At 43.7% G+C, this 16,577-nt stretch overlaps 1 protein-coding gene across 1 annotated transcript; it reads left to right on the top strand.

Annotated features, from left to right (window-relative positions):
• Positions 1-6,201: 6,201 nt before the first annotated feature.
• krt18.1.L (keratin 18, type I, gene 1 L homeolog) lies at positions 6,202-10,254 on the top strand. The gene is given in 7 exon segments (NM_001087341.1): positions 6,202-6,694; positions 7,193-7,275; positions 7,725-7,881; positions 8,756-8,920; positions 9,037-9,162; positions 9,251-9,471; positions 10,073-10,254. Coding segments are annotated over 7 exon segments (1,311 nt in total). The 5' UTR covers positions 6,202-6,259; the 3' UTR covers positions 10,197-10,254.
• Positions 10,255-16,577: the final 6,323 nt, after the last annotated feature.

Below are 16,577 nucleotides of genomic sequence, written 5' to 3'. Positions count from 1 at the left end.
TTTTTGCTGGGCGACTTATCTCCCCGAATCCGATAAAGGCAGCTGGTAATCAGTGGATCTTGCAAATGCCAGAGGGGCTGCTGTAAGATGCAATAGACTTTTTAGTGGGGCTGGTGGGGGTCTGTTTGGACCTCTGTGTACTGCAAATGCCAGGGCCTACTTTTGACTCTCAGCCCGGGCCTGCTGAGAAATGTACCAACTAATGTAGCAAATTGTAACAGTTCAGAATCTGCACCTGCACCCAGCATGCTCCCCTCTTTATATACCCTCGCCTGGCCAGCTGTGACATTAAAAAAGGAGGTGGGGCCTGCATGGAATTGGGGCAGAAGAAGACACTGTACAGAAGCCGGCCTGAACCATCCCGACCCACAGGCTTAAGGCCGGCCGCACATCACTAACCTGGAGCTGCCAGACTGAAACACCAGAGACAGGAACAGTCAATTTTAAATTAATTTTGAACTAATTAAAAAGTCTTTATTTGTGGTAACCAATCTAAAAACAACTGAACTGAAGGGGTTATACAATGCGTATGTTTTAACCGCAGTAATTTGGGCAGTTCCCAGTGTCAAGGCATTTTCAGGGCACGTTTTTGTCGGATTAAGAGGAAATTTCCTGTGTTCTGCAGAGCACTCCATGTGCCATCACAATAATAGTACATGGGTCATTTTCAGCCTGTTTGCTGCATACAGAGTTCAACTTGTGTTTAGTGTTTCCGCACACAAATCAGCTTTGTGCATTGACATGTTGATCTGCTCCACATAGGGTTGCCATTCGGCGGGTATTTTACCAGCCTAGCCAGTAAAACACCTTTCATGGCCGGGGCCGGTATTACAAATTTACCGGCAATGTAGCTGCCGGTAATTTGTAATACCATTTACAAAAGCCTTTGCCCGCCGGCTTTTGCTGCACTACCCCGTGGCCCACCCCTTTTTGCATGGTCCGACGGCTCAGCCTCTTTTTGCATCACGGTCCGCCCCTCAATTCCCGCCCCCAACACTGGCCGGCAATTTTTTTTTTTTAAAAGGTGGCAACCCTAGCTCCACACTTGAGAAAAGGGCCCTTGGTGCCCGAAACATGTCGTGTAGACGCACAATAAAAGCCTAATTGCAGTTATTCTGCTCCTGTGAGTGCTTTCCTTTCTACTATGTATCAATACTACAAATAGGATGTCAGTGACGGAGCATCCAGGGAACCACTACTAACACTATTCCTCACTAAAACAGAGGCTAATGTGTGAATCTCTAATTTGTGAATTACCTTTTCTCCCATGGCTTTTATATTAAATTAGCTCCTTTTTGACTCAGTTTTGCATCTGGACATGCTGGCTTATCGGGCCACACCTCATGAGATTTCTTACAGATGAGAAATTTGCAGCTTCATTTACTTATTCACAGACGTGTAACTCCTTTCTTTGTGTTTTACAGTAAACTGTTGTCACCCATTCATTCATTTTAGTTCATCTGGAGGGGGCAGGTAACAAATTCCTCAGGGGATTGAGTTACACAAACGCTACTCACCAGGGAAACAATCTCTCTACCCATATCCTATCACCATATCAACCACTGCAAGGGCAGACATTATCCAGTAGGGATTCCACTGCCAAAATGCAACCTATATATCATTCTGTAAAAACACATAAACATATATTCAGTATATATACACACACACACACACACACACAAGAACATCTTTAGCAGCAGTGCTGTTGACGCAAGACATATTTCTTGAGGGCCCAATATTTATAATGAAAGAAGATTGTCTATGGCCCTTTAACTATCCAGAACTGCAAGTCAAGCAACACTGATAGCCAGGCATATAGTGTAGCATCCACTTCTCAGCAAGGTCTTAGCAAATCTGTTTCTTATCTGACCACATAGAGCCGATCCAGTCGTTCACCCTTAAGGTCAATGATTGAATCACATGGGGGGGTTTAGAACCATTAACTTGGACACTTCTCCAATATTATTTCCAACCAGCTGAGTGTCAGTAAGGATTATAAGGGTCAGGCCACACAAGCAGATTCGGGGAGATTAGTCGCCCCAGCGACAAATCTCCTCTTCTTCGGGGTGACAATCTCCCCAAACTGCCTTCCCCCTGCCCTCCGCCGGCTAAAATGAAAATCGCCTGGGGGAAGGCACACATGGTGCTTCATTTTCCGGAGTCGCCCGAAGTTGCCTCAGGAAACTTTCCCGAATCTGCTAGTGTGGCCTGACCCTTAGCAACTATAGGTGGGGAGAAGAGACAAAGTGTGAAAAAAGCACCATATTGTTTGCACTTTACATTTTGCCCATACATGCAAAATGCACCTTAGGCTAGGGGCCACACAAGTGGCATCTTGGACTGTGGAGAAACGCAGGCTATAAATCCACTCCTCCACTGCTGCCCTTCTGTTTGCTGTGTCTGAACCTGACAACACCTTCGCTTGGATGCAGGCAGACACAGCAGAACATAAGATACTCCACCTTCCAAATAGTGGAATCCCTCTGTTAAGGTGACCATACTTTACAATTACATGTATGGCCACCAATAGTTGCTCCTTCAAAGGCACAGACGAGCCAATCAATATCCAAGTCTTTTGCCGATATCGGTCAGCTCATCTTCCACCACACATGCGAAAAAATCATACGATAATATCTGTGTGTGTATGGCTAGCTTTAGTGTGTGGTGTGGGCTGTGCTTCTCATGCTATACATGTTTCTATACTTACCATGCCACAGCCACACTCCCTTCCCAAAGGCTAACATCTCCACTGCTACTATAAGCACCATCTACCTGATATCCTACAGTCACACTCCCTTCCCAGAGACTATTATCCACTGTTACTATAGACACCATCTCTCCCTACTATACCTGCTATCCCACAGTCACACTCCCTTCCCAGAGACTTTTATCCCACTGTTACTATAGGCACCATCTCTCCCTACTATAACTGCTATCCCACAGTCACACTCCCTTCCCAGAGACTATTATCCCACTGCAACTATAGACAGCATCTCTCTCTACTATACCTGCTATCCCTACCATCCCACAACCATAGTTCGTTTGCCAGAGACTATTATCCCCAATTCCCCACTACTACTATAGACAAGGGGACAGTGAAAAATAGGAGTTGTGGATGACTTGCGATATTTCAAGGGTCACTCGCAATTTGAATAACACATTATGGTGGCAGATTATATTTTTCATTTTAACTGTGCTTTTCTTCTTTCTAATAAGGGGAATTCCAGGCACCTTTAAGTCTTTCCCACCCACCACTACCATGCTGGATTTACAATAATGCTCCTAGAATAACAATACAAGGCCTTCTGGGAGGAATATATTCCCACCCCTTTACAAGACAATGTTTGGATGAAAAGGAATTAATCCTTTTATGGTTGATCAACAGATTATCACTCCTTTGTAAAACGTAAGACTTTTCAAAGTTATTGTCCTGTACTCACAATGCCCTCACGCACATATACCTGCACATACGCAGTCATTGTGTGCAATATATAGTGAATAAAGTACCCCCTCTTGTAAAATATAAGGATATTATAAGTTACTGAGGAGTTTCATGACCATATAAAAACTCGAGGCCGAAGGAACCCCGAGGTAACTTCTAATATCCTCATATTTTACAACTGGGGGTACTTTATTTATTATAATACACAAGTTTCAGTCAGTCATGTGACAGAAATGACATCAGAACTCACCGTTTATAACTGATGACATCAGAACTCACCGTTGATAAGGATATAATTTACAAGATATTCATGGCTTTTGTGTATTATAAGATAACCTTTCTCTCCCCCTTATGAATGAAGTTTATCTAACTGACAATAGTATGGGGCAAAATTGTGAATACATTAAGGCAATCGGTCACTGATAATAAAATGATGAGATGTGTAACCCCACCTCGGCCTGACAAAGGCTAAGCAGAACAATGAGCTGCTCTTTGTGCTCTTTCTGTGCAATATTGTCTGAGGTGAAGATATTCGGGTTAATTATCCCCCTGCACTTATTTGCTCTTTGTACCTCTCAGACGTATATTATGGCTTTGCTTATTGTAGCCACCATGCTCTGCGGCACTAAATGAATGATTTATCAGGATTAAATCAGCACAGGCAGCAGCAATAAACTAAACTATATGCTGAACAAATGACTGCCCTGAGGAGACTCTGTGATGAGCAGCCAGCAAGGTGAATCTGGGTGTGGTGGTTCAAAGACGCCACCGTGCCAACTAATGAAACGGAAATCCTAGAGCAGGTGCAACAGTCTGTGAAAATCATGCACATAGTGAATCACACCGGCCTATCTCACACTGACTCTATTACTAGTCACTGATACACAGGAACCAACAAAGGAGTGATCTGATACCCACACCTGTCTTTAGTAGCAGTTGCTGTAAGTGAGATGGTGCCTATAGTAGCAGTGGGATAATAGTCTCTGGGAAGGGAGTGTGACTGTGGGATAGCAGGTATAGTAGGGAGAGATGATGCCTATAGTAGCAGTGGGATAATAGTCTCTGGGAAGGGAGTGTGACTGTGGGATAGCAGGTATAGTAGGGAGAGATGGTGCCTATAGTAACAGTGGGATAATAGTCTCTGGGAAGGGAGTGTGACTGTGGGATAGCAGGTATAGTAGGGAGAGATGGTGCCTATAGTAACAGTGGGATAATAGTCTCTGGGAAGGGAGTGTGACTGTGGGATAGCAGGTATAGTAGGGAGAGATGGTGCCTATAGTAGCAGTGGGGATAATAGTCTCTAGGAAGGGAGTGTGACTGTGGGATAGCAGGTATAGTAGGGAGAGATGGTGCCTATAGTAACAGTGGGATAATAGTATCTGGGAAGGGAGTGTGACTGTGGGATAGCAGGTATAGTAGGGAGAGATGGTGCCTATAGTAACAGTGGATAATAGTCTCTTGGAAGGGAGTGTGACTGTGGGATAGCAGGTATAGTAGGGAGAGATGGTGCCTATAGTAACAGTGGGATAATAGTCTCTTGGAAGGGAGTGTGACTGTGGGATAGCAGGTATAGTAGGGAGAAATGGTGCCTATAGTAACAGTGGGATAATAGTCTCTGGAAAGGGACTGTGGGATAGCAGGTATAGTAGGGAGAGATGGTGCCTCTGGTAGTAGTGGGGATAATAGTCTCTCGTCAGAGGAAATCTCAGCATGCAGCATTCCTTTCCAACAGGCGTTTCCTGTCCGATTGCAAATCTTCCTTGTAGCTTACACAAACTATTTTTATATCAGTCTCATGATATTTGGCAACTGCATCCAAATGGTATGATGCGATCTGTCGATCCCATACCATCCTACAAAATCTCCCATGTAGTTTAACCCTAACAGAATTATTTTTTTCATGCCCTGGAAAAGCCAATTAAAAACCTGGTCTATTGAGTAAAGCAAATGAAACGTGAGCAGAGCCATCTGCTTGATGAAGAGTGTATTGCAACTGATGTTCTCATCTTATTGTTGGATTGGTTTTGGCATTAGGGATAATCTCACACACACACATATAATCGATACAACAGAGCTGTCTCGTGGGGGGGGGGGTCAGGCTTCACTCTTGTGGGGTACTGTTGAGCAGCACTTGTTTTAAAAAGTTAAAAAAACCTTTGCACCCTGCAGATCATCGCCTTATGGTATTGGAAATTAAAGAATTTATTCGTAATGATAATGCCCTGGCAGCTACAGTTCACGTATTTATTTATTATAAATACAAGGCATTTCTCTTGTCCCAAACAGTTCTAATGTTGATTTGACTACATGAATAAGTTCTTCATTTGTTCATTGTTAACCATTAAATTTGTATCCATGCAGGGAGAGTAAGTAGCGCACAGAGATTAGAAATTAACCACTGTTTAGTTAATAAGTCAGTATTGCCTGTTCCCTGCTCCGCACGTACATGTCCAGCCTGTTTATAGGATGATTGTATGGGGCTAAGCTGCAAATTGATAGTATTTTCAACAAACGAAAGTCCTGTCTCTATGGGGGCGGTAAAGGTAACCATGAAACACACCGAACTGCTACCAGGGTCCCAGGCATCTGTTAAGTCTGGGAATAAAGAAATGAATGAATTATTTATTCTGCCCTTCCTCCACGAGTCCACACCCTGTGAATACTTTGCTGTGGGTGGGTAATACTGTGAAAGGGAGGAGAGCAATTTGAATTCTCCCTCCCCTCTTAAGGTATAAAACCCTCTGTCCCAGAGGTAATGAGTATCCAAAAGTTCTTTCCAGCTATCTGAGCAGCTCTTCACCAACTGCCTGCACAGCCATGAGTTACTCTCGCTCTATGTACTCTTCCTCCTCTGTGGTAGGTGGGAGTCCCTACCGCTCCCTGAGCTCAGCACCCCGTTTTGCACCAGGTAGCAGCGCTGCAAGCGTCCATGCAGGTGCAGGGGGTTCTGGTGCCCGGATCTCTGTATCTAGGGTATCCTCCGTGGGATCAGGGTTTGGTGGTGGATTTAGTGGTGGATTTAGTGGTGGATTTAGTGGGGTATCTAATGTCAGTCTGATGGGTGGGGCCCAGAATGAGAAGGAGACCATGCAGGACCTGAATGACCGTCTGGCATCTTACCTGGAAAGAGTCCGCAGCCTGGAGACAGCCAATAAGGAACTGGAGGTGCAAATTCGTCAGCACACTGAAAAGAAGGGGCCTGCCAAGGACTGGAGTCCATACTACAAGGCTATTGAGGACTTAAAAAAACAGGTGAGAGGCTACTGAAAGCTTTCTTTTAATCAGTGTGGTCAATTTTACCTTTGTGCCTTATCTTGCTAACTGTCAGATAAATCCCTAACTGCCTGCACTGATCTATTCTAAATCAGTATAATCTCTGCTTGGGTAATGAGTAACAATGTTTCCAGTTGTCACGCACTTTCTATCTCTCTTCCCCCCCCCCATTCGATGCATACATTTCTGTTACTGTGATTTAGTCTTCGGGGGTTACAGGAAACTCCTGATTTGATGAGGTTTACAACATTTTTACCAGTACAGCACTAGCCCAAATATATAAAGTCTGAGTGCAGTGTTCCAATATAAACATATGGAGGATTAGCCTGTACCTGGAAAATAAGCATCATAAGCCCAGTTTTGTTTATTATTTGCACTTGGTGTCCTTCCCTCCCGGCCACTGTTCAGCTTTGTGTGTATTCAGCCCTTACTCTGTGCTTACTCACGCCCTGCTCCTTCTCTTTCTCTGGGCCTCAGGTGTTTGATAGCACAGTAGACAACTCCCAGCTGGTTCTGCAGATTGACAACGCTCGCCTCGCAGCTGACGACTTCAGAGTGAAGTAAGTTCTGACTTCTGTTCGTTGTTTTGATGGTGCAGTTAAACCAGAGTGTGAACTTCTATCCAAAATGAACAACCTGTTGCTCTCTAGATGTTTTTTCTATAATTGGGAGTTGTAGTTGGGCAACCATGAGATGTAAATTTAACTGTAGTCGGCAGATAATGCTAATCTATAATCACAGTAGAGATGTGACTATACGTAACATAATCACTGTGATGGTTTTGTAGCATGCAGCCCTCCAGCTGTTAAATAGCTGGCAGAAGCTAAGAATTAGATTTGCATTTCATTAAAGGCTGGAGGGCATCCTGTCTGGCTTTCCCAGCTTTAACTAAGCCACATGACTGGGGCATTGGAAATGTTAATATTTACTTTGACTCATAATGGAAACCCTTTGAAGATTCTGGTAGAACCCACTGTGCCGGTACCTAACCCTGTACCCTTCACACTAGGTATGAAGCTGAATTGGCTATCCGTATGTCTGTGGAAACCGACATTGGTGGGCTGCGCAAGCTTATAGATGATACCAACATCAGCAGATTGAACCTGGAGAATGAGATTGAGTCACTGAAGGAGGAGCTGATCTTCCTGAAGAAGAACCACCAGGATGTAAGTAGCTAGGAAACTTGTCTGCTTATTACTAAATAAAATAAATGTGGGGCTTACAGGCACAAAGGGAAGCATATTGGGCATTTTCCATGGACACCAGAAGCCTTAGCACCATCTTATAAGCATTAGAGGTGCCAGTGCCGTACCTAGATGCTACGGGCCCCACAGCAAATTCAATTTATGGCCCCAAAATATTAATCAGTTGGCCTAGCCTACAAAGATAAATTAAAATTGCTCATTAATTAGGGCCTCACCGGGGCTCCTAAACTCCCAGGCCCCCCTGCAGGGTCTGCTTCCTCTGTAGTTACGCCCCTGAGAGGTGCCATTCTCTAAAGCCAAAAATCGAGTCAACTAGATACATAGGGATTTCTTTTGCAGTGGGACATAATAATACAAGTGCAGTGAGTACAGATATTTGTTTGAGCAATAAGCCATTCGGTGAGATCATGAGGTGAACTAGCCAAGGGGAGGTCTCCATAATGTACTATGATTATATATGAACAGGGACTTTCATTTGCAGCCCCTGCAACTCCCAGCATACTTTCAACATGTTATTATGTTTGAAAGTTAATTGGGCATAAATCAGCTTCTAGGAACCTAAGGCTAAAAATAAGACTTCATTGCTCTTTGATCTCCACATTTGAACTCCTATTTAAGGAACATAAAATGGGAAGTTATTTAAATCACATTAAAAAAAAATGGATTTTCCATTCAAATGAGCTTGAAAGGCACCCTGCTCAGATCTTGTATGGGAAATTATGGAAAGTGCCTCTCCTCTTGTTATAACAGATGGGACATATAATATTGTGTGCCAGTGTTGTTTGGGTTGGTGCTCACTTGTTCTAAGAAATCACTAACGACTGTGTCTGTGCAGGATGTGAATGAACTCCAGGCTCAGATTGCACGCTCTGCAGTCACTGTGGAGGTGGATGCCCCCAAATCACAAGACCTTGGCAAAATCATGGCAGAACTTCGGGCACAGTATGATGGACTGGCACAAAAGAACCGTGAAGATGTTGAAAAGTGGTATCAGTCAAAGGTGAGTTCTAACTTGAGAGCTGTTCTTCATAGTATCTGAATGGAGTATTGCGTATCGGAGAATAGGTTTTTTTTTTTTTTTTTTTTTGGTTTAACTCTCCATTCTCTCTTGTGCAGGTGGAGGAGCACACCATGCAAGTTAACATAGACACACAAGAACTGCAGACTTCAAAGAATTCCGTCACTGAACTGCGCCGCACTATGCAGTCCCTAGAAATAGAGCTGGAGTCACTGCGCAACCAGGTAAGGGACCATGACGTACTCTGCTCTGTACTGATCCATACTCCTATGTAGATTATCATGGAAATTAGCATGTTTGTTAACTCCACAGAAAGCCAGCTTAGAGGGCACACTCCACGACACAGAGGCACGTTATGCAATGGAACTGGAAATGCTTGGTGGCACTGCCATGGCACGGGAGTCAGAGTTGGTACAAGTCCGCAGTGACTGCCAGAGGCAACAACAGGAGTACCAGGCTCTTCTTAACACAAAGATGAAGCTGGAAGCAGAAATCCATACCTACAGAAGGCTCCTGGAAGGAGATAGCTTTGAGTAAGTTACTACGACAAAGGTGGACTTTCATGCGGGTCAGGATTGCTATAAAATGTTACCATTGTCCTACCATCTTAAGGTGCCCATACATGGAGAGATCCGCTCGTCTGGCGATGTCGCCAAACGAGCGGATCTCCCTCCGATATGCCCACCTTGAGGTGGGCAATATCGGGCTGATCCGATCGTGGGCCCTAGGGCCCAACGATCGTATCCTATCGAACGTAACTAACAGATGCGGCCGTGATCCGACTGGATTTTTAATCCCATCCGATCGAGATCTGGCCAACTTTCGGCCAGATCTCGATCGGGGAAGCCCGTCGGGGGGCCCCCCATACACGGGCCAATAAGCTGCCGACTCGGTCTGTCGGCAGCTTTTATCGGCCCGTGTATGGCCACCTTTACCCTACTAAATCTGCAGCTAAACATCGGGCAATGCTTCTGCTATAGGTACTTCTGTGCTGCCTGCACACTCAATATATCTGCTCTTTCTACCTTCAACTACTGCTCATCAAATGCAAGGTCCAGGACAGTCACCCCTGCCTAAAAGTTTTGAAACATTGGATTTGTAAAAGTGTTCTAACCTTTACTCTTTCCTTCCTAGTCTCCAGGATGCTGTACCAACAGTAACCACACAGACGGTAAAGAAAGTGATCACGACCACACAGAGGATTGTGGATGGGAAGGTGGTTGCAGAAAGCAATGATACTGAAGTCCTCAAGGCTTAACTTTAGGAAACCGACTTTTATGTCCGTTGCATTTCATTTAATAAACATTCCAGAATTGTAACTGCTGTGTTTTTTGCTTTTTTTGGGGGTGTTGTTTCAGTGGATCAATGCATAGCAGAAATATTTACCCTCCACGCTATTGCAGAGAAGTGCAACCTGTGGTTCTTTGGGTGTAGCTGTTTAATGACTATTTCCACTTGACAGTGGGGAGTCATGGTTGAACATACATCACCAACTGTTCACCCCTAAGTTTAAATGTGCTACATAATCCTGCACAACTGTAGTTTAGCACCTGGATATACATACTAGAGACCATATTGGCTTAAATGTGTCCTGTATTAACATGGCAGCCATCAGGGAGGGGGCAGACTTTTCTGGGGACTATAATCTTCTATTTTCACTCCTTCAGGGGTAGCTGGCCTTACAGTGCCATGAATTGAAGTGAATTGCTCTAAAACCACACAGTCGCTGTAAATTGGAAGTGGTTCCCAGAATGACACATGCAGCACAATGGCCAAAGTGTCAGGAAACACACTGTTTATTGGGAAGAAGTGTCCAATTCATGCAGCTTGGCAAGAAACTCACAATCACATGCCCCAAGCATTTTATTTTTTGCCTTACAGGAACTAGCAAATCCACATGTGACTGTTACAGTTGGCAATACCAGAGCTTTTATTTGTCCAGTCATTTGTGACAAAACAATGGTGGCTTAGAGGATTAGATAGCTGTTTTCTCTAAATCCTGTTCTGCAGATTTTGGCACATTGGTGGCACATAGTACTATGTTCTGGCAGCTCATGTGTGGGATGTAACCATCTCTATTCCCCAAGTGATCCTTGCTAGGCTTGGGCCGAATTTGACCCATTTTGTTTTGTCACAAATTGGCCGACGGTGAAATGTCACCGACACCCATTAAAGTCTATGGCCGTCTTTTTTGCGATGAAAAACTGCGCCCATCCCTAGTTATGAAAAGAGAACTAAAGCTAAAAGTCTAGACGTGTTTCACCATATGTTTTTTATTCTATACCAGCCCAGGGTTGTCTCCTGTTCATTAGCAGAGAAGATCTGGTCTGTTCCTCTACAGATGGCCCTGTTAGCTCCCTATTTCCCCTGACCCCCTATGCTTAAGTTAAACAGCATCCAGAGCACACAGAGCATGTGCAGTGTCACTGGCACTAATAAGATCAAAGATGAAAAGCTGCTGTAGATAGGGTTGCCACCTGGCCAGTAAAAATGATGGCTGATCCCAATGTTATTAATAGGGGAAAAAGATTAATATATAGGAAGGCCAATATTTTTTCCAGAAAAGGTGCCAACCCTAACTGTAGACAACAACGGCACAAATCATTACTGTTATAGGACTGTCAAACCTCAGTTCTAGTACAGTTTACAAGGTTCAGTAGCCATAATCTTTTTTTGGGGCTTTAGTTCTCCTTTAAGGTGTACGCTAATATAAAACCCATACTGCCAGTCTGCAACTTCACATTATAGTAAAATGTAATGAAGCAGCTGATGCCTCACGGGAGCCTTGTAATACCTGAAAACAAATGTAATTAATTTTACAGTCAAAAGATGAAGACTGTAAAGAACTCACAGGGCTTTCAGTGTTCCCAGACACCCCAAAATCCACTGGGTCTGCTTCCCCAGATGCTACATTTCTCTGCTTCAGTGCTTTCTGTGACTGCTATACAGGGTGTAACTAAGTAAACATTTACATGGTCCTGCTTCTGTTCCTAAACTACAGCTCCCAGTATCCTAATGACAGCTTTAAGGATGCTGGGAACTGTAGTTTAGCAGCAGATGGTGACCCACACGTTGCTGATTACTGATGCATTTTCCATTATGTGCTGTAAACTTCTATCAATCAGGAAGCAATAACAGTAAGGGGGGTATCTGTTTTATCACAGTATTTCAGTCCTCAAGGGCGGCATCCGGAACTGGAGATCCCCACCCTAGTTTTACAGAGCTAATAAACCATAAAGAGGAGTTGAGTAAATGGCAGGCATTCCAGTTGTATGGTGCAGGAAAGGGGAAGCATGTATGTGTGATCGGAAGGAGGGTGGGGGTAACATATTCCAGGCATTCTTCTGTTTTGTTTTTATTCTCATTTGCTTATTTGTTTAGCCTAATGCACTTTTGTTTTGCCCAGAACCCCAGTGCCCAATGTTTCCTCAAGGCTGTGTGTTATAACATTTTTGCACGCAAAAAGATTTGAAGGCACAAAGTGAATTCATGTTCATAATATAGTACTAAGTCCTACCATCTGGGCAGCACACACAGCTTCTTAAAACTACCCAGGGTACAAAGAATTTAAGAATTAATGGTGCTACCATAGGCACCATCTCTCCCTACTATACCTGCTATCCCACAGTCACACTCCTTTCCCAGAGACTATTATCCCACTGTTACCATAGGCACCATCTCTCCCTACTATACCTGCTATCCCTCAACCACAGTCTTTTCCCAGAGACTATTATCCCACTGCTACTATAGGCACCATCTCTCCCTACTATACCTGCTATCCCACAGTCACACTCCCTTCCCAGAGACTATTATCCCACTGTTACTATAGGCACCATCTCTCCCTACTATACCTGCTATCCCACAACAACACTCCCTTCCCAGAGACTATTATCCCACTGTTACTATAGGCACCATCTCTCCCTACTATACCTGCTATCCCACAGTCCCTTCCCAGAGACTATTATCCACTGTTACTATATGCACCATCTCTCCCTACTATACCTGCTATCCCACAGTCACACTCCCTTCCCAGAGACTATTATCCCACTGTTACTGTAGGCACCATCTCTCCCTACTATACCTGCTATCCCACAGTCACTCTCCCTTCCCAGAGACTATTATCCCACTGCTACTATTGGTACCTCCTCACCCTACTATACCTGATATTCCACAGCCACAGTCCCTTCCCAGAAGCTATTATCCCACTGCTACTATTGGTACCCCCTCACCCTGCTATACATTATACAGATGTTACCTGCAAAAGAAAGGCAATAGCACAGAGAGAGCCTGCATGCAATAGATCACAACATAACATGCATTTTGGGGCAACTGCAACAGAAACAAATGTGATATATCAGCCAGCTTGCAGGAAAATAATTAGACCCTCTGAAAGTCAAAATGGACATTTCTGGCAGAGTAAATAGTTTCCCCTACTACTCTCCTATGGGTTCAGGATTATGAGGAGTCTGATTCTTATTCTTGGGATGTAGCCAAGTGACCTTGGTGATACAACCAGAGAGTCTGTTTCCCAAAGCCTGTAAAACACCAAACTATTTCTATACCATCCTGACACATTATTATAGTCTAGTCTTAAAGCTACTCTCTGCACCTCTATACAGAATACAAACATTGCAGAAACATGAAAAGAAAGCAGAAATGAATGATGAATGTGTCCTGTTCGTGTGAACCTTCCATCAGTTCCCTGCTCCTCGATTTAAGCACTAGATTTATCATTATTGAATAATGCAGCCTAGAATATAATATATAATATAATATTTTGCTTCCATTATTGTACCAAGAAGCATATGAATCATTAGCAAAGACACGTGAGTCAGGCAAGGGCCCTTAGTATTGCATGCCATGGTGCTCAGATTGTGTGGCTGTCCCTATTAGAGGAGCCTAATACCATTTATGGGGTAGATCCAATGAGGGTGAAATCTGTGGGTTAACACTCTCTTTGCATTCTTGGATATTTCTAGAACTACATCACAATTATCAAAACACAAACACACACCAACACCAAAAGGACTACACACAACTTCATAATGTGTCCCTAAAAACATATATAAAAACCAGGCATAGGCTGGAACGGTGGGCTCTCAACAGTGTCGGACTGGCCCGGCGGGATACTGGGAAAATACCCGTTGGGCCCCGACCCTAGTGGGCCCCCGCCGGGCCAGACCCCATCTCCCAAACAGTTTTTTTTAAAAAAAAATTCGGCACATCGCAGCGCTGTTTGCGCATGCGCGCCGTTTACGCATGCGCACCTAGCGCCGTTTGCGCATGCGCGATGCGCCGCCTTGGCAATTATGCCGAGCGGCGATTCACCTTACAAGTAGGTGGGGGGGCCAGAGGGGGGGCCCTGGACACCAGTCCCGGTGGGCCCCTGGCCCCCCAGTCCGACCCTGGCTCTCAATGCCTTCAACGCTGCATCAAACAGCGTGACTGCCGTAGTAAAATTAAAGTAGCGATGCCAGCAGCAAACCCAGAACCCTCCCTTCCATTCGTTCCCCAGTCAGAGTTCCTACCTAGCTACGTGGGGAGCGAGTGGGAGCTGTTCACCCACCGTCCACCTATGCCACCCGCCCGACGCGTTTCGCCGCTAACTTGGCTTCTTCAGGGGCCGTGTTATAACCGTGATATAATCACAATTATATCTGAACTGGTTATCTTAAAGGTAACAGGGTTTTGAAGGTTTCTTTCTTTGCCCAGTTTTCTTTGGTTGTTGTTATTGTTATATTGGTTCTTTATTGAACACTAACCAAGCAGATAATCATAACTTTGAACAATAGTATACTCACATTAGTGGAATTACATCACAATTATCAAATATTATTATTACATATTTATAAAGTGCCAACAACACTAATGATCAGGTTTACATGTCAAGTCAAGAGTGAGTTTATTGTCATTTCATCCACATACATTTGTACAGTACACAGTGAAACAAAACAATGTTCCTCTAGGCCAGGGATCCCCAACCATTAACCTGTGAGCAACATTCAGAAGTAAAAGGAGTTGTGGAGCAACGCTAGCATGAAAAATGTTCCGGGGTGCCAAATAAGTGCTGTGATTGGACATTAAGTAGCCCCTATGTGGATTGTCAACCTACATTGAGGCTCTGTCTGGCAGTGCACCTGGTTTTAATGCAACTAAAACTTGCCTCCAAGCCTGGAATTCAAAAAATAAACACCTGCTTTGAGGCCACTGAGAGCAACATCCAAGGGGTTGGAGATCAACATGTTGCTCACAAGCTACTGGTTGGGGACCACTGCTCTAGGACCTGTATCTCCGACCTTGTTATGAGCTAAGTAGGACTCGAACAAATCAAAGAAAGGGAAGCTTTAGACCCCAAAGAATGTCTATTTTGTCATCTCTAAGGTAAATAGAAACGTTCTGATGTAGATCTCCTTCAGCTGAATAAACATGGGTCTTCCACTTCAAGGTGAGGTTCCACATCATTGCAGATGAAAGTTATTGGAAACAGGTTTACATCTTCTCACCACACTGATGTCTAAATTGATATAACTCTGTCTGTAACAAAGTGTCTCCCAGAATTGGCAGGTCACTTGTGGGTGCCAAAACTCTCAATTTGCCCTAAAGCTGGTACAAATTAGCAATTATGACTCCATCTTGCTGCTCCCCTGGTACAGTGGGACTTTGGTTTTATAGTGAATGCATACCCTTACATCCATGGATCCCTATATTTTTCTTCTTTCAAAATTGCAAAGCCGATGAGAGCTGAACAGCATTAGCAGTAGAATGCAAGGGAAAATGATGGGGTTGGCAAAAACCAAGTGAAAGTAGAACGAATGGTAAGAAGGGGAAAAAAGGAGACCACAGACAAAGCAAGATAATGTTTTATTGACATAACCAGTCATATTTGCTACAATGTGAAACATTCTGCCAGAGGGCCCAGTGACGTTACAAAGTTACAGACTGCTAATTCCCATGGGCACGCTCATTTCTTGAATATTTCTCCTAGGGAATTATTATCCTTGGAAATGTCCCATGTTCTCAAAACAGATTATAGGCACAAAAGTATTTTAATTTCCCTAAGACAACATTGAGTTCCCTGTGCCTGTTCTCTATAAAGTGTAAATACTGGAAGGGTTATTAGAAAAAAGGAGAACTGTATTAACTGTGCCCATTAAGTGTATAAGTGCACATGGCATATGAAGCTCAACCAGTCCCAGGAATATAACAAGCAGTTTGCATGTTTCCACCCATAATTCCTTAAAGTGATACTGACACTAAAAAACTACTTTTTAACATATGAGTGTACATTAAAAGTTACCTATAGGTCATGCTGATGTTTTTTTTTTAGCTGAGAGGTTTGTTTTTGTAAGTAATTGTTAATTGAAGTTCCTAAACCTGACTGTTTTGCCAACCTGACTGTCCCATCCTCAGCCTGTCAGTTAAAGTTTCAATGCCAATGGACTTCTGATGTGCAAATATGGCAGCCCCCTAATTGGTGATAACAGGGAGTCACATTGGTAATGTAAAAGAATTGAGCAAATACTTTATGGCAAAATTATAAGTAACATGCAAAGCCAATATTATGGTAGATGTAAAAAAAAAGGTTACATTTCTGGTGTCAGTATCTCTTTAAGTGTGGGGTTTTTCCCTTATGTTCAGG

Source organism: Xenopus laevis, chromosome 2L (genome assembly GCF_017654675.1).
Source record: "Xenopus laevis strain J_2021 chromosome 2L, Xenopus_laevis_v10.1, whole genome shotgun sequence".
Lineage (NCBI taxonomy): Eukaryota > Metazoa > Chordata > Amphibia > Anura > Pipidae > Xenopus > Xenopus laevis.
Note: the sequence above shows the minus strand (reverse complement) of the source record. Positions and strands in the feature narration are given on the sequence as shown.